General features: G+C 40.5%; 2 protein-coding genes across 5 annotated transcripts in view; one reads left to right on the top strand and one right to left on the bottom strand.

The window, feature by feature from the left end:
* Positions 1–292: 292 nt before the first annotated feature.
* Positions 293–16090, top strand: PAX9 (paired box 9). The gene is made up of 4 exons (XM_036352997.1): positions 293–497; positions 1256–1882; positions 4841–4983; positions 13753–16090. The coding sequence occupies exons 1-4, from the start codon at positions 494–496 to the stop codon at positions 14005–14007; spliced, it is 1029 nt and encodes a 342-aa protein (XP_036208890.1). The 5' UTR covers positions 293–493; the 3' UTR covers positions 14008–16090.
* SLC25A21 (solute carrier family 25 member 21) overlaps positions 14170–25661 on the bottom strand; it is a 533790-nt gene continuing 522298 nt past the window's right edge. Inside the window, exons 14-17 of one of the 4 annotated variants that reach the window (XM_036352952.1) lie at positions 22156–22337; positions 21209–21261; positions 18132–18189; positions 16224–16681 (exon numbers count right to left, since the gene is read on the bottom strand). In XM_036352952.1, the coding sequence (XP_036208845.1) occupies positions 16678–16681; positions 18132–18189; positions 21209–21261; positions 22156–22337 (297 nt within the window). In that variant the 3' untranslated portion in view covers positions 16224–16677. Of the gene's footprint in view, positions 14196–16223; positions 16682–18070; positions 18190–19651; positions 19691–21208; positions 21262–22155; positions 22338–25661 lie in introns of those variants that run through there. The other 3 variants (XM_036352969.1, XM_036352979.1, XM_036352959.1) reach the window with 3 other exon arrangements.

Here is a 25661-nt window from a genome sequence, read left to right as displayed (position 1 = left end):
ACCAAACGCTTTAATGTGCTTATTCAGCACTTTTATCAGCATAATTTTGCTGTCTGTTTGCGCTGCTCCTCGGAAGGTGTCAAACACCAGATTTCATTGTATTTAGTCACCCAGGTGCCCAGCAAGCTCGAGGAGACAGCGGAAGGACTTTCCGGACGGCGCTGTCGCTCACGGCCCCGTACCAATCACTGCGCAGCCTGCCCTCGGGCCCACCCCTTTGGGGGGCGTGTCCTTGGTGAGTGATAGACAGAGCCGCCCGGCCCGCTCAGCCCAGCCCACGTTGCTGCTTAGATTGAAATGCAGAACTCAAGCCTCTTTCAGCGGGGCACAGACTTCCTTTTACTCCTTCCTTTTGCACTCTCGCCGCCTCCTCCCGGAGAGAAGCGGAGGCACCCACGGCCCGGGGCAGCGACAGGCTGGGACACTGAGGCCGTGCGAAAGTTTCTTTCTGGAAGCTCGGAACTGGGGCCCGGTTGGTGTGCTGCTCGGAGCAATGGGTGAGTGGCGGCGGGGGACGCTGTCAGAGTCGGGGAGGGAGGGAGGGAGCAAGAGAGAGAGAGAGAGAGAGAGAGAGAGAGAGCGAGGGCGCGCACCCCTGAGCGCTCACACTTTCCGTATTGACTTTGCTCGTGTTCCTACAACTTGTAGGAACATGCTAAGGGTCAGAGGCGCACAGCAGTTCAGTCTAAACGCTGGCTACTGGGTTGCTGTTGATGCTCGTTTCTGATGTTAAGAGAAGGGAGCCGTGGCAAGCCCCGCAGCCCCCGTGGCAGACCAAGTTTTGTTTCACATACTGTACACGCACGCACGCAAACAAACAGGACAGAGAAAAACCCTGCAGTTTCCCCGAGACCTTGTCTAATTGCGCAGGTCCCTAAGGCGGGGCGCTGGGGACCAAGGGGAGCGGCCCAAGAACTTTAGCGCCGAGTAGTAGCGAAGGAGCCGGTTGCAGGCGTCATGAGCGATTTCCTCGCCCGCTTCCGAGACTTTTGAGCGCTCGAAGCCGCCCAGCGTTTCACCACGTTATTTGTTTCCAGCGGCTGCCAGCACCATCGGCACGAGGGAGGGGGTCTGACTGGACCGCGGCGGTTTGGGGCGGTTCTGCAGAGCTCGGGGACCAGAGGGTTTGAGGAAAGCCCGGGGCCCCTGGTCCGTGGCAGCCGCCCTGCCCCTTGACGCGCGCGGAGGCCGAGCGGCCGGCGGCCGTCCCAAGCTGCTGGTGCGCGTCCCCGCGCGCCGCGTGTTTGTTTTGCAGAGCCAGCCTTCGGGGAGGTGAACCAGCTGGGAGGAGTGTTCGTGAACGGGAGGCCGCTGCCCAACGCCATCCGGCTTCGCATCGTGGAACTGGCCCAACTGGGCATCAGACCGTGTGACATCAGCCGCCAGCTACGGGTCTCTCATGGCTGCGTCAGCAAGATCCTGGCGCGCTACAACGAGACAGGCTCGATTTTGCCAGGAGCCATCGGGGGCAGCAAGCCCCGGGTCACCACCCCTACCGTGGTGAAGCACATCCGGACCTACAAGCAGAGGGACCCCGGCATCTTCGCCTGGGAGATCCGGGACCGCCTACTGGCCGACGGCGTGTGTGACAAGTACAACGTGCCCTCCGTGAGCTCCATCAGCCGCATCCTGCGTAACAAGATCGGCAACTTGGCCCAACAGGCCCATTACGACTCGTACAAGCAGCACCAGCCCGCTCCGCAGCCGGCGCTGCCCTATAACCACATCTACTCCTACCCCAGCCCCATCACGGCGGCCGCCGCTAAGGTGCCCACGCCGCCCGGGGTGCCCGCCATCCCCGGCTCCGTGGCCATGCCGCGCACCTGGCCCTCCTCCCACTCCGTTACCGACATCCTGGGAATTCGCTCCATCACCGACCAAGGTAAGGCTCGAGGGCCGCCGCGAGGACGTGCAGACTCTCCCTCCGCACCCTCGACCGAGTGTCCGTACTTGCGGCTTCCGCCCAAGTCTATCCCACCACCTGGGGCTTTTTCCTTTGGAAATGGAAGGAGTCCTCCCAGGGGGTGTCCTGATCTCATTAACTTGAAATTCATGCCGCTGGTTTCCTTACCACACACAGTCTCCTGCCTCATCTCAAACTACCAGACCCATAACATCCCCCATCCCCAACACATGGTTCGCATTTGCCACCCTCCCCCGCCTCTCGCGCCGCCGCCGCGGCAGCCTCAGACCTGCTCGCTCTCTTCGGGGAACGCGGCCCGGCCGGACTTGGGGCGCAGCCCGGGAGACCCGAGCTGGCGCAGGGCTGCAGGCTGCACACACCGCGGAGGGCAGCCCCTTTGGGCATCCGATGCGGCCGCGAGAAGTCGGGCACCCTGTGGAAATTGCAGTGTTCTTCTTGAGGATTCTAGCAATCAGGCCAAATTTGCTCAGGCAGGAAGTTCAAATGTCACCTAATTGGTTTCATTCTTATGCTTCACTTCTTTTTCCTCGGAAACGGAGGTCCCGAAGTTACTACTAGTAACTGGCATGTTATTGCATTGCTCATTCTGGGACTGTGTTTTCTTCTCTCTCTCTCTCTCTCTCTCTCTCTCTCTCTCTCTCTCTCTCTCTCTCTCTCTCTCTCTCTCTCCTTAAAAGATATATATGATCTTAGGATCTTAGGAAGTGGCACCAACCACCGCTGTCTGTGATGGAGACAAAATGCATGGCAATTCCCTGCTGTCCTCTTTTCTGTCCTCTTCCGTTTTCTGCGCGCCTGCCGCTTCGTTGTAGGGTCCCTCTGCCTGCCGAAATGCGAGTGGGTGTCTAGTCCTTGCATGTTGTCAACCCACTGTTCTTTTCCTTTCTCACCCTTGACCTTGCAGTGCCCTCAATGTCTTTTCTGCTTGATAAGAACGATTTCCCCAGCCCTCCTGCTCCCTCAGGCTTCCTCAAGAGATCCAAGTTTGTTTTCCTTTACTGCATTGTTAAAACAAAGCAAAGCAAGCAAACAAACAAAAAACAGTGTAAGTTTCTTTCTAGATAGGTAGAAAAGAAAGTCAAAATGCCCTAGATGCAAAATATTGAATATTGCAGAGATAAAGAGCCTACCTTCTTAATTTCTCAGCCAAAAGTTTAAAATGTGCAGAAGAAAAATTAAATAGGAAGGGGGGGGGTAGTTTCTTTATTTCCAGCCTTTCTTGGTTACCACCACAGTGGTACAATTATCTTTTAAGTAATTAAAGCCGAGCCTCAATTTCTCATCTTCTTGTTCTCTGTGCATCGATAGATCCTTCTGGGAGTTCAGTTTTGTCTCATTCGGAGCTGGTTGGGGCTCTCGTTGGAGAGAGTTTGCTCTTGATTTATAGGATAAACTGACCTCGCTGACATTTAAAGGAAGCCCCTGTTCATGGGAAAGTGTGAGATCAGCAGAAATGGGGGCTCGCAGGGGGAATCTCAATTTCTTAAGATAACTTCAGGCTTGTGCCTACCGATGGCCTTTTGTCTGGGAAGGCAGAGAGAGACTGGCCGTTCTGGCCCAAAACGCAGTGGTCCTGGTGCAAACTGGAACGCAATCTAATTCTTTGGCGAGGGGGAGGGACAGGGAGAGAAGACGGACAGATTCGAAGGAAAACTTTTCTCCCCTAGGGATCCTGCAGTCAGATCAAATGTCAGCTGTACATGTATTGGGTTGTGGAGACCAGTAACTCTTCATTCGAGAAGTTGTTGATTCTGGATGCCAGCTTTAAACAACCCGTTTTCTGACAAGTCTGTGGATATACAAAGATTGTTTCTATAAATAGTCATTTCTACAAAATGATCACTGCTTCCAGGCACTGTGTCAGGTAGAAGTGTTTGAAATCAAATTGTGGTGGCTCTGTCAAACCTTGGTCCCCCACCCATGGGTCCCAAAGACAAGAGCACGCTGCGCACAGTTTTCAAACATCTTCTCTTTAAAATTGGACTTGATCCCTTAAAGATGCCAATGTTTCAATAGGCACACCCTAGGTATAGTGGTAATCAGTTTACACCATATGATTTTCTTTGCATCTCTATTAAGAACACAAAGGAGTAAAAGAAATAAAATAATTGACAACTTTATTCTTTTTTTTAAAGAAAACACTTAGTTCTACTTTCATTTTCTTAACCTTTCATATCATTAAAAAAACACAAAGCCACCCCCTCTCTGCATAACCTTATCACTGACACATGTGGCATTTAGAGTGGTAATTATAGTATTTATTTTTGAGTCATATGCACATTCCCTCACATATTTAATGTATAGAGAGAGATAGGGAATCCAGGTTGGTCACAGCAAGGCAAAAACCTACCCACATAGACTTTGCATATGTATTGTAGGCAGCATTTTGTCGTGTTTGCAAAGAACTTTGCAGGTCTTTTGTTCCATCTGTTGACAGAACTACTAGGTCCCTACAGCCTAGGGGCCCCTTACCTGGATGCCTGCGCACCAGCACAGGCGAGGTAGGCCCGCTCGCCCCTCTCCGCTGTTCAGTCCCCGCGTTTTCCTCCGTGGAGGCTGGGTTAGGCTTGGGGAGATCGGTTCATCCGGCCTCACTGGTTCTTTCTCCGACTTGGGAAAACTTGGGCACAGCGCTCAGGTTCCTTCCACGGGTTTCTCTGAAGAGCCAGGAGGAAATCCAAGGCCGGTTCGGAAAAGAAGGAACCTTCCCGCCGGCGAGGGTGAGGCGGAGGCCTATTCGCAGGCGCAGGCGGTGAACTTGAGTGAACTTCGAGGGGCCGGGAATGCGAGCCGCAGAGGCAGCGCCTGGGCGGTCGGGCCCTGGGCTCAGTAGGGGCCCCGGAGGCGGGGGGGGGGGGGGGGGGGGAGGGAGTTGCACGCGGTTGGGACCCCAGCCTGACGCCCCCTTCTCCCCAGGAGTGAGCGACAGCTCCCCCTACCACAGCCCCAAGGTGGAGGAGTGGAGCAGCCTGGGCCGCAGCAACTTCCCCGCCGCCGCCCCGCACGCGGTCAACGGGCTGGAGAAGGGAGCCCTGGAGCAGGACGCCAAGTACGGCCAGGTGAGCAGCCGGCGGCGGGGAGGGCGGCGCGGGGCCGTCCCGCCCGGGCGCGCGGAAGGACGGCCCAGGCTGCGGGGCGAGCGGGAGCCGGTCCCGGGGTTCACTGGGCAGGAAAGAGGCCCGACCTTCGAGGGCGCAGTTCGGTCTTGACCCCGCCGGGCCCCGGCCCTGGAAGCGCCCCCGGGCCGTGGCGGAGGGGGGGGGGGGGCAACTGCCCTGAGCCCCGGGGCCGGGGCTCCGCGTGGAGGGCGCTCCCGGGGCGGGCGAGCAGCCCCGCGGCTGGGGGAGGTCGGGGCGCCCGCGGGCCTCCTGCTCCCACTCCCGCGCACTCGGCTCCCCGAGGACCCGCGGCGTGGCTGGGCCTGCGGGTGAGAAGAGGCGACCAGATAAACTTAATAAAGTGACCATCCGCCTGTTAAACGTCACGTCGGAATCTCCCAAGGGAGCTTAGTGAGAAACCTCAAATTATACGGACCGGCTGTGGACCGTTTAATTTTTTCCTCGGTCCCTCCCCCGACCTTCCCAAAGAAAACTTAAGCCATTGGGCTTCTTCTTTCCTTTCCTTATTTTATTTCTTTTTTTCTGAGAAAGACGAAGCAACCACAATAATAAAAGTCCAAGATTTCTGAGTCTAAAGTCACCACCACGCTAGAATCAGGACTTCAAAGCTAAAGCTCTCAAAAACAAACAAACAAACAAAAACAAAGAAACAACCTTAAAGCAAAGTAAGGTTTTATGAGCCGATGAGCAGAGCTGGGCAGGTTTGAACATTTCTTAATATCAAACTCCAATCCCAAAGCCTCAAAATACTTAGTTTTCATTTCATTATTTTGAAGTCATAAAACTTGCAATGTTTCGTATATGTAAAAACCAGCTTGGAACTTGTTACTTTATTCACTTGGGGAAAAAATCCTAGTTGTTATTTTCTCTAACAAACCCATTTCCACTTCCTCATTTCGCTCATATTTTGTTAAAAAAGAGTCAGATACATATTAATAGTTCTCCCATGATACATATCAGAGAAAATAGCAGCAAAGAGAGTCCCCTTTCTGACTCTATTCCTACTGTAAGAATGCCAGAGAGAAATTATAAGAAAGTTTGTCATTTTCTTGTACTAAAGGGCCCTTAATTTGTAACGAGGAGGCACTATGTACAATGGTTAGGAACTCTGATCTTCTAGTACCATCACCACAAAAGTGAGTTATTTAAACATTTAGAGCCTTAATTTCTTCATCTGTAAAATGGGGAAACAATAGTTTCAACCTCAAGAGATGTGTGAAGAGTCAGTGGGGTAATGTAAACATGTGGCACATAGAACGCATTCATTAAATATTACCTGTGGTTACAAGCGGTGGTTAGAGATTAACTTTTGAAAACAAGCAATTTTCAAATTCAAAATATTCTTTGTTCAGAGGCCTCATAGTCAAAAAAGTGTCAAGGTATTTTGTTACAAACAATAGGAGCGCATATAAAGCAGCTAGCACAGTAGAAAGCATTTAACAGGTGCTCAGTGATTTTTATTAGGTCATCATTTCTTAGAATAACATCATGAAGAATAGTTAAAAATAGTACCTAATTCCCACATATATTTGATGAACCCAGGATAGATGTGTGTGTGTGTGTGTGTGTGTGTGTGTGTGTGTGTGTATACATACATATATATATGGCAGTGCCGTAATCCAGAAACTTTTATGATAATTTTTGCTTTTTTGAATTATAGATCTAGTATTTAAACTTGTTTAGAAATGGTCATCTATACAGACACTTCAAAACTAAAATTACCTATTTAAAATAAAAATAGAACACTGTTTTGAATGATCTACTCTGTATATTCTGAACGTTGAAAATTGATTACATTTAATTCACTGAATATTAAATCACTAAATTATCAGATTTATAAAAACAAGTAGTTTAAAGAAGCAAGTAGTCAAAAGTATTGTTCTAAATACTTAAGAAAACAAGTTAATTTTTTTCCAGAAGAAAGCCATATTTATATCAAATTTACATTGGGAAAGTTCTTAATTGCAATATGCTAATCTTCTGCATTGCCATACAGTAAGATAATTCAGATGATGTAAAATTTCAAAACTTGAAAAGTTTCTAAAGACAATGAAACCAGCGATTACTCTATGACAATGATCAAAATAGTGCTTAATGCTGCAGGTGTGCTAAGTAGACTGTCATTTATGAGCAATTTTGGAATTTGTATTTTATTCTTAAACTAATTAATTATACATTTTGAAAAATAACACAGTTTAAAGCAAAAGTTAAAGATGTACACCTAGCTACAATTAAGTAATTCACTAGAATTAAAAGATCCTCAATACAGGCATAACCAGCATTTTTTGGGATTTAGATACTCATTTCCTTGAGGACAAAATTATACATTTATATTTGATCTTAAACATGCAAAGGTAAGGGATGGTGTGTGTGTGTGTGTGTGTGTGTGTGTGTGTGTGTGTGTGTATCTTTGTATTTGAACAAAATTTGAAAGTCTTTGGTAAAAATATATTCTCAAAACTTTTACAATAATACTTTCAGGGCATTTGCAGTTGTTATTAAATAGTACAATATTACATGATCCCAGTTTTATTTTAGTATATAAAGAAGGAAATTGAGAATTCAGGATTATAGGATTTAGACCATAATCTATACCAGAAGACACCTGTGAAATTACCCAAGCAGCTGAATTGACAAGTGATTGTAGGTAGAATTGATTATTGTAATCTAATTTCCATTTTCATTTTAAATGCAAAGATGCCTGATTGCTAGCAATTAGAACCTTATACACATTGGTACACTCACCTATCTTTTGTTTTTAAAACATTAGTTTAGAATATTTAAATTTGTCTTACACATTAATATACACTGTAAATGATAATTTATAATGCCATTGATAAATCCTTATTGCCTACCACATGAGGACATGAGAAAAATAATATTTATCAATTTTGTCTTTTTTTCACCCACATTATATATTGGGTTAGAATCCTTTAATCTCATCTAATTCTGAATGGCAACAATGTTCTCTGGTTCTTAATGGCTGGTTCTTTTCTGTTGAAATCATAAAACCTCTATTGAATGCAATTGAATGGCAAAAAAAATATATAGAGAGAATAATGGGCTATCCTTTTACAAGGTACTTAGTGAATCAATGTCTCATTTTATTTAAACAGTTTATAAACAGTTGTATAGCTTTTGAAAAATGTTCTACAATTGGGCAAACTTTCTCAGAAAAAATTTTTGCAGATATGGTACTCTAATTAAAGTATCTGAATGGTAGATTTATAAGTTTTGAGTATTTTCATTTTTGGGTAGTATATATTTAACTCAGACAGCAAGCTTAATAAGATATTAGCTACAAATAGAGGTGTCAGAAATGAAGAAAGGTCTATAAATACTCAAAATTAAGAAAAAGTTCAGAGGTGTGAAAATAGTTGAATTTAGAGGTATAAATTATTCTAAACGTCTTATGAACATTTGCACCTTGTTTTTGAAATAAAGGTAGTATTTCAGAATATTGAACACAATTTTCTAGTGCATTATTTTAAAAACTGGCAGTCCTTGCAGACATATTGTTCCTGTAGACATGCTGTTCTTGTGAAAATATGTTATTTTGCATTGGATTTTTTAAAATTTCAAATAAAGTTAATTTTGTGTTAAAAAATTTATCATTTTGTAGAGAGAATGCAATTGTAGGCTAATGCCAATAGTCTTTGAAATTCATAATGTTATCTATTATGTAAAACATCCTTTGTCCCAGTTAGCTTTTAACTATTAGTGTTTTAAAACAAAATTAATTATTACATATCAGTTAAATGTGTCATATAAAATACAAAAGAGCTGACTAAACTTTTAAAGGCTACATCAATTTTAATAACATTTGGAAACATAACATTTAGGAAAAAAAGCTTAAATGATCAGTTTTCCATTACCTAGAAACATGTAGATCTTCAGTGGGATAACTAAGCATAATTAAAATCCTTTGGATGAATGTTGAAACCATATTTACAACTGTCATTTGATTTTATCAGGTTTGTTTTGTTAAGTTATTGCATATTGAACTAGGACATTTAAAATGACAGACAGAAAATTGATTTCACCAAAAAAGAAAGTCTTGTTTATGTTCAGATCTGAACCATTTTCTTGCTTATGATATATATCGAGGTTGAAATTCTAGGTGAAGCACATCTCTATTTGTGGCTAAATCTACTTCATTTTAGAACCAAGGTAAACTCATTTTATCATAAGGGGAGGACTAGGTATAACTGGTGAATGGATAAAAGATTGTCAGTAGAGGATTTGGCACTGCTATTTGTATTTTCTTCAAGAGAGAAAATGTTCAGTAGACAATTTCCAGAATTTGAAGAATAATCTATAACCTATAATTGCCAGACAGTTGTCATACCAGGTTTTATTTTTTTGTGGCCATTAGTGTTTGAATACTAATGCATTTCCATTTTCTCGGGGGTGGTAATAAATGGAACGCCCATCAACCAAATAATGAAATGGCTAGGTTAGAACTTTTATTTACTTTTTTCAACAGCTTTATTCATTTTGCTTACTTAAAGTATAATACTTATTCTGTGATAAAGAGTACCTACATTTTTTAAAAGCAAGAGTATGACATGTTTTGCTTTCAAAAGATTGCACTAACTTAAGTATACAAATGATTATAAAACACCTGTAATGTGTCCTGTTTTGTGGGGATATGAGATGATTAAGGCAAGTCCCTGTCCTCAAACTGTTTATAATCTAGCTCTTTGCCAATAGAAATTATCAATATATTCACTTAAAAATGATATTCTTAAGAATTGGCAAATCTATATTTCTAATATTTTAGAACCAGTGAAATGAACACATACTTTTCATTCATTCTTGTAATAACTTTAACCAAACTACATTGCATTTTATATTTTTTCTAGGTAATTTTCTTTAATGTTGGTGGGATAAAATCTGTCTTTTTCTAAAAATGTTCAACAAATCAAGTGACTTGCTTTATTCAGGCTATACAATTTGATTTGTATTAGTAAATCTCATTCTCAAAATTAAATAGTTAATAGTTTGCTTCAGGAAGGACCCTTGTACAGTTCTTTGGAGGAAAGAATTATCTCATTGCTTTCAAGGAAGATGTGCATTAAAAAAAGGGGTTGATGGATTGAGGTCTTATTTATGGAATCTTTAGGTAAAGTCTTTTTCAAAAATGAGATTTCCATTACATGCCCAATGCTGGGGTTTCATTTGGAAAATTTGTTTACTCTTCCCTGGGGATTCCATATTCCATATGTTGGTTGATTTATAAATCATATTTACAATCCAATTAAATAGAGTAATTTAGCATGTTTGCTCCCACTATATTTATGGTGTACATTTGGTAGTCTCTACTCAGCCTAACTAGCTTTTCAGATTAATTACATGCCCTTTACTGAAAACATTAAGCAGATTTGGGGTGTTTAAGAAGTGTACTCTTTTACTGGAAAGAATAAACAAACATCAATGCTACCTGTAGTTGTTTTCCTTTGAGGTGGAAAATTTTACTCTTTCAGTGATTGCTTCATAAATAACAATTACTTTACCCAGTAGAGATTTATATCTTTTACTAATGTCACGTTTCAAAATTAATAGTGAGAAAATTGATGTATTTAATGAGTCACTAGTATGAATGGTGAAGGTGGCAGTTACATTTTAAAGCATGTTTATTCTCTCATCTTTCTTATGGCCATTTCCCCCCTAAATTTCTAAATCTGAACTTTAAAAGTAAAAAGAAAAATTAAGACAAAACTTTTCACTCCAAATCTAGGTTGTAATTTAACCTGAGGGAAAGTCCAGAGCTATTTTAGCCGCCTTTTGCCTTTTTGTGGATGTCAGATCTCTCCCAGCTTTCCTTCTCTTCTGCAATACAGAGGAGACTAAAATGACTCTAACTATATTGCAGATTTTAGAGAACTTTGAAATGTTTATACTAATAGGAATGATAACATAAAAGCAGGTTTGGTGCTTGACAAAGAAATGCAGTCATAGAATAAGTAAGGTGCCTGAAGGTAGCATGGGCCTACATCCAATGTTCTGCCTCCTCCTAATTCCCCGGAACTCTGAAGTGAGACTGTATTCCAGCCTGGTTTCTCAGGGGGAACAGTCCTGGGCAAAAAGAAGTGGATGCATGTAAGGATATTGTAGACATTGCAACAAAACACTTGAGGAGCCCCTAATCAAGGGGGTGTAAGGGGAGGAAAGGGAAGATGACAAAGCAAGAATTTCAGAGAGCACTGTCATTTTGAATGATAGAAAAATATAAAGATCAAAAGAATGGGAAGAAAAATTTAGTTATGATGACAAAGAAAACTCACCAACAGGTTTTTTTCTACTAATGAGAGTGTTCTGTCATGTATAATGTTAGTAATCTAACCTTACGTATTTGTAAAATGTTGAGCGAAGATTTTTGTTATTTTAATTTGAACCTCAACATTTTAATCTTCATATTCTTATGTTATGATTCTTGGTGCACATTGGCATCAGTAATATATATTAATGAATGCTAGAATGGAAGAGCCAAACGCAGATGCAGCCATCTTTCTATAACTGACCTAGAATGATTCCTTTCCAAACTAATTCCTCGTAGGCTATTAGGAAAATCCAAAATAAACATGATCAGAACTATAATCTTGATGCAATGCTAGCTTTCTCCTGCAACTTGATAGCTTAGTATATTCATGCTCATCTGCTGAGAGCCTTAAAGTGCCTCCTGTGAGCCATTTTCTAATGAGCCATTCTCAGAAAGAAGGAAAAATATATTTTTTTTAGAAGTTAAGAAACAGAATGAGGATACAGCAATGAGAATCTAGAATAAGAATGAATATTTTACCAGATGTTATCTCAAAATATGCCCTAGTTTGAGATTAAATTATGTCTGTCTTTTAATTGTCCAGCAAAAGCAGAAAAATATTTGCTGCATAAGATCCCGTGTCAGACAGGGGTGGTAACTTCTTTTAAACAGGGCCACTGACTTGCCAATTGCCCTAGAGTAAATGGCTAAAATCCTTAACCTGTATTATTGGGTATAAAAAGAGAATAAAATTTATTTATGTTAAATAGTGATGTGCAATGATTTCTTTGTTTAAGAGTACATATCACCTTTTGGGACCCGTGTAATGCATTTTAATTTTAATTCAACATTGTGTTGTACTCCTTATATGTTATCTTATAATTATTATAAACTTAACAGTACAACACAGCCCTCATTATTTGATAAAATGTGTTGAATATTTCTTCGTGGTAGGACATACTCAAGAAATCTTAGCTTCCTTTCTCCTTCCCAATTTTTCGAAGAACAGGCACTTTGACAAACAGAACATGAGGTATATGCTCTTACAGACCAAGGACACAAGTTTAATTCCTTTACTTTTATTCTTACTGCCAGAAATTCATAATTTAATTCAGTTAAATCACACCCATGTATGTAGTCTACTCCAAATATCACTCTAAATTAGAAAATAATTTTTGAGACCCCACCATTGCATTCTCAGAGATGTGTAAGTGAAAATAATAAAATGAATTAAATCAGAAAACAATTTCTATGTTGCAACTGAACTGGAAAAAGCATCTAATTAACATATGTCTGCTTTACTTACCTCTAAGGATTAAATGAGTTTTACTAATAAGAAATCTATTATTTGCATTTTACTTTCACTAGGAAATATGTTGCTATGGAATTCATTCACATCACTACCAGGAAAAAGGATTTACTCTTTCTTTTGAAATCATGTAGAAACTAAAGGGAAAATTAAGTTATTTGAAGAAGGATGTTGAGTGTTCATGCCAAAATCAGATTGGAAATCAGGGTGTTTTTAGTGTTGTTAATAGTAACGATACCAACAATAATTGGATGCCAATAGAGTACTGGTTTCTAGGCAGATGTGCCTGCCAGAGCTGCTGCATTTTGTTTGCAAACAGATTTTACATGTAAATTCATTTCAAGAGATTTATCCATGTGGCTTTTAAAAATTCACATCACGGGGCCTCAAAACTTTGCAAGCAAATCTTCCAATTTCAAAACCACACATATGCAGTTCTTTTATAGTTGGATAGCCAGTTTCCTTTTTGATAAAATAGCTCTGGAAAAAATACCCCCAATCTTCATTTAAAAACCCTTAAAAGACAAACTGTCTGATTTTTTTGCATGTCCTTCATCCAATAAGCATTTACAGCATGATGTTTTAAAATACCGTCCATGTTTTATTTAGCAAAAGTTGCACTCATTTTGAGTTTCTAAACTGACAGCCCACACTCTGTGCACCCCCCTTTCTGGAAATGAAAGCTACACCAACCAGGCCCTTCACAAATGGCTCAACAAAAGAGCCAAACAAAACCGAAGTTCGGGGAAGGTTGACAAAGGCATATGGATAGCAGAACAGATTCTAAGAGTATTTAATCACCACTAATTCTTTCCTCACCCTGCATAGCCTTCCTATAATTCTGAATAGCAAAGCAAATACTGTGAATTTTCTGGTCATAGCCTCCTCATAACCTTTGTGGAAAGAATAATATCTTGTCTCTTGGCATTATGTTTGTTTAAATAGCAAGACTGTGAATGCCTTTAGAATATGCTTAAGGTCAAACCGTAAAAAAAAGAAAAAAATCAGAAAGTAGAATCAGAATATTGTTAGCTACTACCACTCAAAACTTACAGTCTGCTTCTCTCTAAGAACCTGCGAAATGTCAACTACTGTAATGTGATTATTTTCACCTCTTCTCTTTTCCTCCTCTTCTTAGGCACCAAATGGCCTCCCAACTGTGAGCAGTTTTGTGTCAGCATCCAGCATGGCTCCTTATCCTGCCCCGGCCCAAGTGTCGCCTTACATGACCTACAGTGCTGCTCCTTCTGGTTATGTTGCTGGACATGGATGGCAACATGCCAGTGGCACCCCACTTTCCCCCCACAACTGTGACATTCCCGCATCGCTGGCGTTCAAGGGCATGCAGGCAGCCAGAGAAGGTAGTCACTCGGTCACAGCTTCCGCACTCTGATGGGAAGTTCCGTCTGCAACAGCTTCACCAGGGCCCCCCTCAGCACACCCGCCCCATCTCCCCCAATCTCAGACCTCACCCTCCTCCCCTCCCTCCCTTCTGCCTGGAGAGCTGGTTTTACGGACTCACCTCCTTTGTGCTGATGACACTTAAATATTTCTTGCCATAACTTCTCTTTCACAGAAAACCTGACATGATGTTAGGATTCAAAAACAAAAGCAATATTAAGGACTGAATGAGACATTTGTGCTGCCCACACACTGTTTTAATGTAGTGAAGAAACCTGCACCCCTCAAAGGGCTTAAGGAACTTTTTAAATGATTCTTTGGTAAAACCACATGTGTATATTTATTCTAAATCAACCTAAACTTTTGAAACGTGCAATTGTTGAGATTTCACAAAATCAATAAAGGAAAATACATATAGAAAAAAGTTATGCTACACCCTCTAATCAAATAAGGTGACCAAATAAGCCTTAATTCATCATTAGGAAACCAATCAATAATTGATTTGAGCGATCCTTTATTTTTAAGAGATGACCTGTTTTGTTGGAGAATATATGTATAACACAAGCAATATCTGAATTTAGCTCCTCCCGGTATTTTGGCTTGGTTCCAAATATGACAATGTTTATATTTCTATTAGTTTGTAAATATGGACTCTGGATGGTGCATTTGTGTTTTCATTCCATGGGGCGTCCCCCTCCCCCACTCCTCTATTTTTTCTTTCTTTTTGCAAAGGTGACTTTTTGGCAACGTTTTTGCCTCTGTTTGGTGGTGGGCTGCTCAGGCTCCTGGATCTGGACTTGCCATAAATTCTGTGTGTGCAGGGAAGGCTTCAACATCGCATGAAGGACATTTTCTTTCTACAGCAGAGAATTCGAACAACAGATAAAACAAGCCAGTCTCCCATTCTGTACCCTAATCAGACAACACACGTGCCAAACATACAAAGACAAGGTGGAAAAGGTTTGAACAAGAAGGCTCTAAAGGAAGTCACTTAGAAACTCAACGTTTAATGTGAAAAGCTTTGCAAAGACACTTAAAATGAACTTTCTGTTAAGAAAACCACTGTGAAACTAAATTGTACTGTTATTGTTGGCTAACCTGTGTGTTCAGCAATCTCAGCCCAAAGTTACGTTGTAATTTAAAGAAAATGGGAAATTCTGCTCTAATGAATGTAAAAATGGCTTGCTGTGAAGTTTACATTGTTGTACAGAAGCATGTTTCACATGTAGGTAAACTGGTGGTGGTATTAGTAATACAGATGCTATTTAATTTTTAAAATTTCCCTTTATTCATTTCTGGAGTTCCAGGACACCGTTTAACTGATAAATCTTTCTAGACCAATTTTAATGTTAAAAATAGAGCTGTGGGGCAAATGTGTGTGTGAACGTGTGATTATATGTTGCATTTTAAAACAATTGATTTTCTTGGGCAAAATTCTAGTTTTTAATCTCTTCTGTTTAGAATGTTCTTCCTGTTTGGCAATATAGGCTTAAAAATATGTTTGTAAAACATTGGTACAATTCACCTGTTGGAGAATTAATATATTGCAAGTTTTCGGTATTAATTCTGTGCAATAACTAAAAGGGCACATCACTAGATATGGTTGTTAGAGATGAGTCAGGTGATTTTGATGTCTTCCTGTCTGTGCTGTGCACAGCCTATATGGCAATCAAGCTATCACATTGGTTTCACGGCTTCACTGGACACTCAGATGGCTAGATTAGCTAGGTTTTCAAATCACTAGGATATAAACAGTAAACAGATTTCTGACATACAAGTTATGTTCAAGGAATTGTTTTCTCCAAGCAGCAGATATCTTATAGAGAGCTTTGAACTGCATTTATTTTTAAAGCAATCGAAATTCAGTGCTACAAATAGAGGATTATAACTTCAGGAGAAGAATAAGCAGAAGGAGCAGATGAACTCTCAGGGCCATAGTCTTCCTTTGATCTTGTAAAACTCCTATTGACATCTGGAGTTCCTAGTCTGGTGAGAAAATAGACTATAAACCGAATGGAACAAAGATACCAACCCAATATCTTGGTGGAGACTTTAAAACCATACCATACAGTGACTCTGCTGCCGTCTAGAAAAACTGACATAAGGTACAGAATTTTTCCTTATCAGATGTTTTTAGGTGGCTACTAGGAGTCTTTAAAAAACTATCAATTGTTTGTATGGAAACATAACTAAATGTTGTTTTCTTTATCTAAATTAAGAAATCTCTTGTTATTATGCTATTTATAATTTTTCTGGTTCTTGTATTTTTTTTTAAATCTAATATTAATGATATCAAAGTTTTCTTTTTTTCTCCCCCCTCCCCTTTAGGTCTTTTCTTAGCAACAGTGAATTCACATGAAATAAATTTAAAAGAACAACAGAAACCCCAAATACAATTTGCTATTTAAAGCAATTATGATTTAAAGCTACTCTTAAAAATAAGAGAAGGAAAATGGAATGAGATATGGGTTTGGGATTTTTTTAAAACATTATTATTATTGGTTAGCGTTGACATATTTCCTCTGTTTCTTAGCGGGTGAAAATGTTTTAAACTGGCAAGTGCACTCTTCAGAGATCCTTTTCCATCCCATCCACATGGAGAGGTTAAAGGTTCAATTTCATGGACTCTGTGCAGGCAGTGCTCTCACAGGATGCAAGAGTATTACCTGCAAGGATAGAATGCAGTTGTATAACAGACACATTCTTATTTCTCTTGTTTGTTTCTTTTCCTACTTTTAATGACCCTCTTTTGAATATTGGGCTGAACTATAAATTAAAAAACACGCTGGAAAGGATGTACAACCGAAGGCTGTGTATGTATATACAGTATGTCAAAAAGCCTTTATTTTTATACTTCAAATGCTCTAAATTAATAAAAAGTAATAATTACCATGTTATCTTTTATTTTTTATTTTCAAAATGCTTTAATAACATAGCCTCATGGTACAAATACCCCATAGAAATAGTTAAGAACAGGTGTCACCTACAACGTGCAGATATTTTTGGTGACTTTTGGCTACTGAAGTAGCATCATTTAAGGATGTAGATATAAAATCCCTTGGTTATATCAAAGCCAAGAAGATATTTTTTTGGAGTGCACGTTAGTACAGGAATTGCTAAGAATTTTGAAATGCTAAGAATGTACTTCTATTTTGAAACATTTTTCCTGAATAATACATATTTTAGCACTGCAAATATCATACACCACACCTGTAGCTGTCACCAATAACTAATAACCTGGCAATGTACTTTACTTTGAATGTTCTTTTAAGAATGGCATAGGTAAGAGTTTTGAACACAGGCATTTGGGTACAAATACAGACAGCACACATGGGTCCAAGAAGTGGTTCCAATTTGTGATTTAACATGAACATATTTCAGCAACAAAACTTGTTTTCAAAGGGAACTATGTGAAGAAAAGTAGTTTAATATAACTTCATGTTTTGTATTTGTTATAAAAGACTGCAAATATCAGAAGTTTAAAGTATGACCTGATTTAAACAACAGTACAAAATATAAAGTAGATTTAGGAAAATATAGCTGAAATGTTAATTATTACTAGAAAACTGAACAGATTTGCATTTTAACATAAAAGTGAACATATTAAAAAGGCATTTTAGTGCACCTTTAAAATACTTTATTTGTGACTTTTACATATTATTTATGGAAGAGTTAAATTTTTAAAAAACTTTAAATTTTGGCTTTTTTTTTTTTCTTTAAGCATTTGTTGGCCTCTTGGAGAAAAATAATTATCAATACAATAGATTTTCATTGTGAGCCAATGTAAATAAAACATGGGTTACAAAACTTATATTGCTTTTATGATATATTTCTGATTTCTACACTATTTTTCTATATTCAGTTTGCATACCTAATTGCTTCATATCATTTTTATTCTTACAATTTTATGAATATGGCCATTACTACAGTCTCAAATTGTCTAGAGATAATTTTTGAAGTATCAAAATAGGTTCTGATCTTATATTGTTTCCCCCTTTATAATTGTACATAAATTATAATTTGTAACTGTATCAGATTAGCTGATTGATAGTTTCAAGGTGCTGTACAGCAAATATGCATTATCTCCAGGGGTAAAAACACGTCATAGGCAATCACCAGTTCTCCTGAAGCCATGAATAGGTATATTCATAAACCAGCAGCATCACTGCACCACCTAGAAAAGAAAAGAGCTGGCTCTTGTCACAATCCTATAAAACAAGGATGTCTTTCCCCCTGAGAAGTCCCACACAACCCATCGGGCAGGGGCTGTTTAGAATCATCAGTTCTTGAGCTCCAATATATAGATATAAAACTACTGTGGAAAATTCTCAGAGCAAAATCAAGACCATCTTGAGTCTCCAAATACATTTTTCCCCCATGAGTTTCTGTAACTTTCATCATTTCTCATCAGATTCCTTTTCAGGCACTTTTAATTTTTAAAAGTAAATAAATATAGGCATTTAGTCATGTAAGGGCATGTGGCTTTCCTGCAAACAGAAGCCTTCAGGTTCTTCATATGTAGGCAAAGGATTTATCTTTTTCAGTCCATAATTAGCATTGTTGTAGTTGCATTCAAGAAGAAAATCTCTAAGATGGTGCTTGACGAATGAGGCTGCTTTTCTCTTACAGCTTTCAATTTGGATTGCAATGTGAAAAATAGCTTCTGAATATTAAAAAAATATGTATTGCAAAACTAAGCTAGCTTTCAACCTCCTTTTGTTTTCATTCCTTTTATCTGCCTAGGACATATATGGATTGCACTTGAAAATTTGGTAGTAGGGGTGGGTGTCATAAGAGCACCATTTGTCTTGGTAGAGAAGAGTTATATAACTGGCTGCAAAGAGGCTTGCTATGTAATATGTCAACAGGAATATGATACAGGAAAACAGGCACAACCCTGTTGAATACCTAGACATCAGGAGAGCATTTGTATGTGGGCGATTTTGTGTTCTATCTAATGCAGTAAATTGCACATGTTCTGTGTCCTTTAAGACAACCTCTATTTCTCCTTTCATGTCTGTGTGAAAACTATTACAAAATCAAAATGTGGACAAATATCCTCAGCACAACTTAGAGAAGACTTGGCTGAATGAACAGAAGACTGACTTCTAACAGAAAGAAAGGGAACTTGATTTTAGTTCTTTTGTACACACTGCCATATGCTTTCTAAAAAACCTACAGGCTGCACATGTTTGTGTAACTTTATACCAAAGATAATTATCTGCCTGTAATTTTCATTTTTAACCCATGAAGATACTCTACTAGACCTGTCTCACTGCTGTAGCCCTTTTGGCGCTCTGGCAAGCGAGGAGGAATGCACTGCAGAGGGTTGTGGATATGTATGTAACTGCAGTGTTTACTCTTATTAACTATTCACAATGTAAGACAAGAACACACAGAACTGGGCTAGTCTACAGGCTAGTGATATTTAAAGTTTAAACCACAGATTTCAAGATTCTCCCTTCATGCGAGGTACCTATCAGTAGCCACATAGAGTGCTAAGGTTGTTACAAAACAAGATGAGATGCTTCTCCAGAATGAAGAATGGAAATTCCAGGCTCATCTCTCTCTCTCTCTCTCTCTCTCTCTCTCTCTCTCTCTCTCAAAAAAAAAAAAAAAATAATAATCTTACCTTACCTTTCTCTTTACCTTCTTTCATTTGAAGTTGGTAGGACCTGCACGTTTGGAATGAGAGTGAGGCCAGGTCTTAGAATGAGATTTCTAGTTACTCAGTGTTGTTTAGCTTGGATAGAACATCCACAACAACCCTTTTCACTGGATTTAACACCACCACAACTCAGGATACCTCATGCAAAAACATTTTAAAAAGCCAACCAAACATTTGCATGCCTCTAACAAAACTTGGGGTCAGATTATTTAAAGAGCTTTGGATTTAGTTTCCAGCCAATTACCGTTTTAGTTAAACTCTCCAGGGTCATCACCCTTTTCAGGCCCACCCCTCCTGAGAAAGCTGGGTTAGGGCCAGTCCTCTGATTTTCTCTAATGCTAGGCCTACTAGCAGGCTTTTACTGTGTGGTGAAGGGAAAACACCACATACAGAGAGAATTGCACTAAATCACCAATATTCTTATCATTGGGTCCTTTTTTTTACAATCGGGCCAAAGACTAACAGAAGGCAGGTCTGAATCTCAAATGTGAAGCAAAATCCATGCTTAAATGCCTAGAAAAGTTGGGATAGATGGATTTGGAATTGAGGAAGTGTTTTCTAAACACAAGAAAGTGTGAACTGTTTACCAGCTTCAATTTACAGACTTTGTTCTATATCCCAGGTTGGTAGAAATGCTGGTTCATTGGGTTGAGATTTAAGGGTAAATGTGTACATGTGTGAGTACAGTAGGAGAGGAGGACATTGCTGTTAACAGAGGAATCGGAAAAGGAGAGAAGGGAGGAGGAGGGGGAGGTTCTAGGAAACATTACCAGGATGTCTAAGTAGGTGAGTGTGGCCTGGTTAAAAAAAAAAAGTATATACTTCCGTACTTACTCACAAGGTTGCTTATAATCCAACACTATTTGCCCAGGCGGTTGAGTCTGTAGCAGTTATTTTCTTATCTGTTTACATAGAGGCAGCTGACTCTCCCTGAGGGAATGGCAGCCAGTGTTTGTGGGCTGGTGTCCTGAGGTAAGGCCCTGAGCCAGGAGCCTCCACCACCAGGCAGAGACCAGGAAGGCGCACGAGGCTGCGCCTCACCACTCCCCAGAGGTGACCGTGAAGACAAGTGGCTCTTGCTGCTCATGGAGGCAAGGCTGCCTCCTTTTCTCTTTTTTGAAATGAAATTGAGACAGGAACAAGAAGAGGGAGCACCAGGAAACTTTTATTGGGCTGGCCCCTCACCCACTGAAAATCCTCCCCTTCAGTCAGAAGCCAGAGTGTATGCACCTGGGTGCTCACTCAAACTCCAACTGGCTGTGGATCCTTTCCTATTGACTTAAGCTGGGCTTTGGCTTCTATCAGCCTCCAGCAAGGCCATAAATAGTGCCTTATAAACAAAGGTAGAACATTTCTAATGGACGCAGTAAGTATTTTGAATACTCATAGGCAGCTCTATATCCTCAAGATTTCTGCCTTTCACAGTGGAATAAACTTTTACTGTGTTGCTGTTAGACACAAATTAAAAAAAAGACACTAGAACTTAATAAAGAAGGAAGGATATAAGTAATAAAAACACATTTACCTGGTCCAAGCCTCATAATCTTGGGAAGCAGGCCTTTGTACAAAGCTAAAATCCTACAAGTGAAAAGAAAAAAAAAAGCAACATTCTTTTTTTGAAAACAAAATGGAGTTGTACCTCAGCTCTACTGAAATGCTAACTCAGCATTTATAAAATATTTATTTGAAATTATCTTGCTAAATAGCCTCTGCAACAAATTGGACAAGGGGGAAGAGTTCATTAATTCTTCCTTATCCAAGCTATGCTGGTCTTGTCCAATCAGAAATACGCTTTTCATCACATGATGGCTTTTGCTTTCAAGACAGGCCTTACTCTCAAGACGGCTATGTATTTGGACAAAGTGACTTCTGTAATTGAATTTGAAAGACCAAAAACTCAGTCTTCACATAAGGAAATATGATGCAGTTTAGATCAAAATAATAAAAATCACTTGTTTACTTAGAATAAGACTTGGGCGAGGCAGGATCAAGAGACAAAAGTAAGACTTAAAAACATTTTGACCAGCAGAATAAGGCACATATTTTAAAATTTTAAAAGAAAGATACTTTCACAGAACTCTCATGTTTAATTGTCTCAGGAGAATATGATTAGGTGACATTTTGATTAGATTTACAGACAGAAGACAATGGTTCTCTTGCCCATGTGTTAATAGGGCATACAATATGCAGTAACATTTTATGCAAACTGGCAAGCAAAAAGTGCATATTAGCATTCTAAGACAAAAATGCAGCATATTGTAGAGTGGCGGCTCACGGTTCTTGATGGTATAAGAATGTTCTGCTAACATCTCATTATTGCATTAGCTGGCTGAAGTTTGTCATCTATTCCCCAGAGCTTCTCAGACACACCCCCAATTTAGGAGGGCTTAATGGCTCTCATCATAATGGAAGTATAATACGGCTTGGACAATCCTTGAGGGTTGCTCATTTATTAAGTTAAGAATGTGTTACCCTTCTTCCTGATAGACTGTGGCCATTGTTTTAAAACAGGTTCTGTACTTGATCTCTCCAGGAACTGGCTGAGGCCCTTGAATCCTACTTTTGGCAACATCAAAAGGGATGTTAATGACTGAGGCTATTGTTCCTGACAGAAGACCAATCCCAAATTTTCGCAAAAACTCCAAGGTTGGATCCTAAAAGAAAAGAAGAATACAATAACAGAAAGGGAAGCGGAAGCCCCTAAATCGGTTAAACACTAAAGCAATATATATTCAAGCAGAGCACTGCGCTCCCCGGCACCCTCCTGCTATTCCAGCGGAACACATTAGGACTTCCTAGGCTGGAACTTGTTTTCTTGACAATCCCATTGGCTATGTTTTTACACATGGTCTAAATTGCTGAAGTACACATTTCCTCACACAGGATTTATAAACACAGTTCATAAAGAAAGACTGGTATGGCATATGGGGATGATTTGTATAATTGGGCTTCACAATGTACTTAGTATTACTGTATCAAAACAGGAGAAATCCAAGCACACTATTAGCTAATTGGCCAGAATATTTTACAAATGACAGCAACTTCCACCATGAAGCCTACTAAAATGCTCATTTGTGTGTGGACCCCCAAACGTTAAATTAAATCAAGGCTACTCTCGGTCTGCTTCTATTCCCCTCCAGGTTTTTTGCATTTATTTTCACGTGTAGCTGATCCACTGTACTGAGAAGTGCTAGCTTCCTGTTATTAACAAACCAACTTGGGGAGGCCGCAAAACAGCCTGTGATATTCTGTGCATTATGAACAGTAGTAAGTCACTGGACTAATTGGCTAAAGAATTCACAACCCATTGTTCCCGAATCTTATTCTTCCTTCATAACAAAGGAAGAAAAGGAGAGAAAGTGAGAGAGAGAGAGAGAGAGAGAGAGAGAGAGAGAGAGAGGCCGAAGTGGGGGGGGGGGAGAGAGAGAAAGAGAGAGAGAGAAACATTTCTTCTTTCCATTTAAATTTAAGTCTTTACTTTGGTCTGATTTGATTTTCCACCCCTCCCTGCTCTGCTTTCTGACATCAAAGTATTTAATTAGGTCTTATGTGGGAGTCACTTTCCTTCAGCTTATTTTCGTGCCCACTGAGCGAGCTCACATTATGCTTTGTTATAATGAATTTTCTGGGAAGTCCTCATTATGTTTTCAGCCTCAGTTCTTGCCCTGAAGACAGGTCACCTCACATACCATAAGCTGCTGGTAGAGACCCCCCATCTGTCCTCTACCCTCTCTTTTGGTCAATATTTCAGAAGTGTCTTTACAGAGGAACAATTCAGTTATGCCACGATACTATTTTATCCAGCAGGAGAACTAAAAGGGGGAAACGTCTCTGCTTAATAAAAAATAAAAAATAAAACCAGGTCTAAGCATTGCATGCTTCTAGTTCTATGCAAGAAGGAAACCTCTGGAAGCTTTGAAATTTTCAACTGAACCAAGAGCCAGATACCATCACAGAAACTCCTATGTGGCTAGATATAAAAAGCGAGAGGTTCGGTAATAATTCTTGGATCCAGGCCATACAGGTGCCGGTAGGTTTAAAGGGATTTAAAAACCAACAGGGTGTTTCAACAGGAAAAACAATGCAGTGAGTGCAGTGTGAGTGAGGTGTGTTTAAATAATCCCCTTCCCCCCACCTTTTCTCTTTACAAGGAGAGAAAAATGCCTTTATGTCACCCTTCTCCATTATGGCCCAGAGGCGGAACTGGAGCTCCAGAGGGCAGTGGATTCAGGACCAGCTCTGGCTGGTCCCACAGAGCCCAAGTCCCACAGAGCCCGGTGTATAGAAGGGATGATGTTTTTAACACCTGCCTTACCTTTGAACTGTATGATTTTTCTGAGAAATAAAAACAATAATAGCAATAAAAGTCCTATGTGTTGTACAAGCCTGGCAGAAAATGGGTAGAAGTATTATGAAGCCTGTTTTCTAAAGACTGAAAACACCCTGTAATAAGACTCTCTCATGGTGTCTCTGAGGCAGCCAAGCTCTCTTTCTATTTCACTTGAGGACACGAGTGAAAAGGAGGTTTGTACGCACATTATCCTTCTGGGAAGTCCAGGGAACTTGTCAAACATCCAGCCTCTCCTATCTCCTGATGTGTGTGTGTGTGTTTTTTTTTTTTTTTTTTAATATACCCTTATTGATTTCAGAGAGGAAGGGAGAGGAAAAGAGAGAAACATCAATGATGAGAGAGAATCATTGATCGGCTGCCTCCTGCACATCCCCCACTGGGGATCAAGCCTGCAACACAGGCGTGTGCCCTTGACCAAATCAAACCTGGGACCCTTCAGTCCGCAAGCTGACACTCTATCCACTGAGCCAAACCAGTTAGGGCTCTCCTGATGTGTTTGCTGAGGATGAGAATTGAAGGTGAAGGTCATGGTGCTTGAGATACTGTTGGAGACCAAAACCTAAAGTCTTCAAGCCATCATAGTGTCCACTGGCACTATGTCCTGACTCTGTGTTTTTCTATACATTTCCCACAGTAGTTCCCAAATCCAGCTGTGCATCGGAATCACCTGGGGGCTTTTCAAAATACGGATGCCTGGGCCCCACCTCCAACCTACCTTGAGTTCCCAGATCAGATTCACCTGGAAAAGTGTCTAAAAGTTGTTTAAAAGACTTCTGAAGCTGCTAGGCTGAGGATCCATGTCCAGAATCATTGATTTTGATATTTCATGCAGGCAAAGCACATGGTCAGTTGCTCTCCCTCTGGGCATTCTGGGAAGGAGAAGTCTTCTTGAGATGACCAGGAGGTCTCCCTTGCCACCTGGACAGTCTCTTCCTCTGAGACCATGGTCTGCTTTATGTGGCAAGTTGGCCCGGGGGAGCCCGCTCAGCTTGCCTCCGCTTTCTTTGCTACATGTCATCTACCATCCTGAAATGAATGCAGCCTCTCAGATGCCTCGCTTCTTCAGCCCCTTCATGCTACTCCCACTACTCTGGCTTTCGTTCAGATCCCAATTACCTTCATCAGGTCTTGCTTTATCCTTGCCCTCTATTGTCTATTCTCAGTGCCACCAGGATTCTGTGTTATAAAAACAGACCGCTTTGGGTATCTCTATACTCAGAGGCCTCAATTCTTCCTCACTGCATGGAGAGGGATGCAAAGCTCCCCACTTGGCCTTTGGTTTCTTCCCTACAACATGCTTCCATCTTATCTCTGTAGCCTCAAGTTCTAAACCTTCACCCCAAACCCATACTATGGTCACACTGGCTAAATCATAATATCATAAATTTATACCAAGCTTTTTCTAATTCCATGCTTTTCTTCAGACTGTCTCCCTAAACTAGAATGTCCTTCTCCATCATATTCACCTACAGCAGGGTCCAACTTAAATCTCACATTGCTCAGGAGACTTTTATGGATCCCTGTCAAAATTGATTTCTCCTGAAACACTGTGTGAATCATCATTGTCCTTGCTATGGTTCAACTTGTGTTTGGTTTATTTTTGCTGTGCCTATCTTCCCTATTGGAC

Source organism: Myotis myotis, unplaced genomic scaffold (assembly GCF_014108235.1).
Source record: "Myotis myotis isolate mMyoMyo1 unplaced genomic scaffold, mMyoMyo1.p scaffold_m19_p_1, whole genome shotgun sequence".
Taxonomy (NCBI): domain Eukaryota; kingdom Metazoa; phylum Chordata; class Mammalia; order Chiroptera; family Vespertilionidae; genus Myotis; species Myotis myotis.
Note: the sequence above shows the minus strand (reverse complement) of the source record. Positions and strands in the feature narration are given on the sequence as shown.

What these genes read in the sequence shown, in the direction of transcription:
- PAX9 (XM_036352997.1), top strand. An exon ending in TCGCTCCATCACCGACCAAG is followed by an intron (nt 1,883 to 4,840) that starts GTAAGGCTCGAG and finishes CCTTCTCCCCAG; the next exon opens with GAGTGAGCGACAGCTCCCCC. An exon ending in AGGACGCCAAGTACGGCCAG is followed by an intron (nt 4,984 to 13,752) that starts GTGAGCAGCCGG and finishes TCCTCTTCTTAG; the next exon opens with GCACCAAATGGCCTCCCAAC.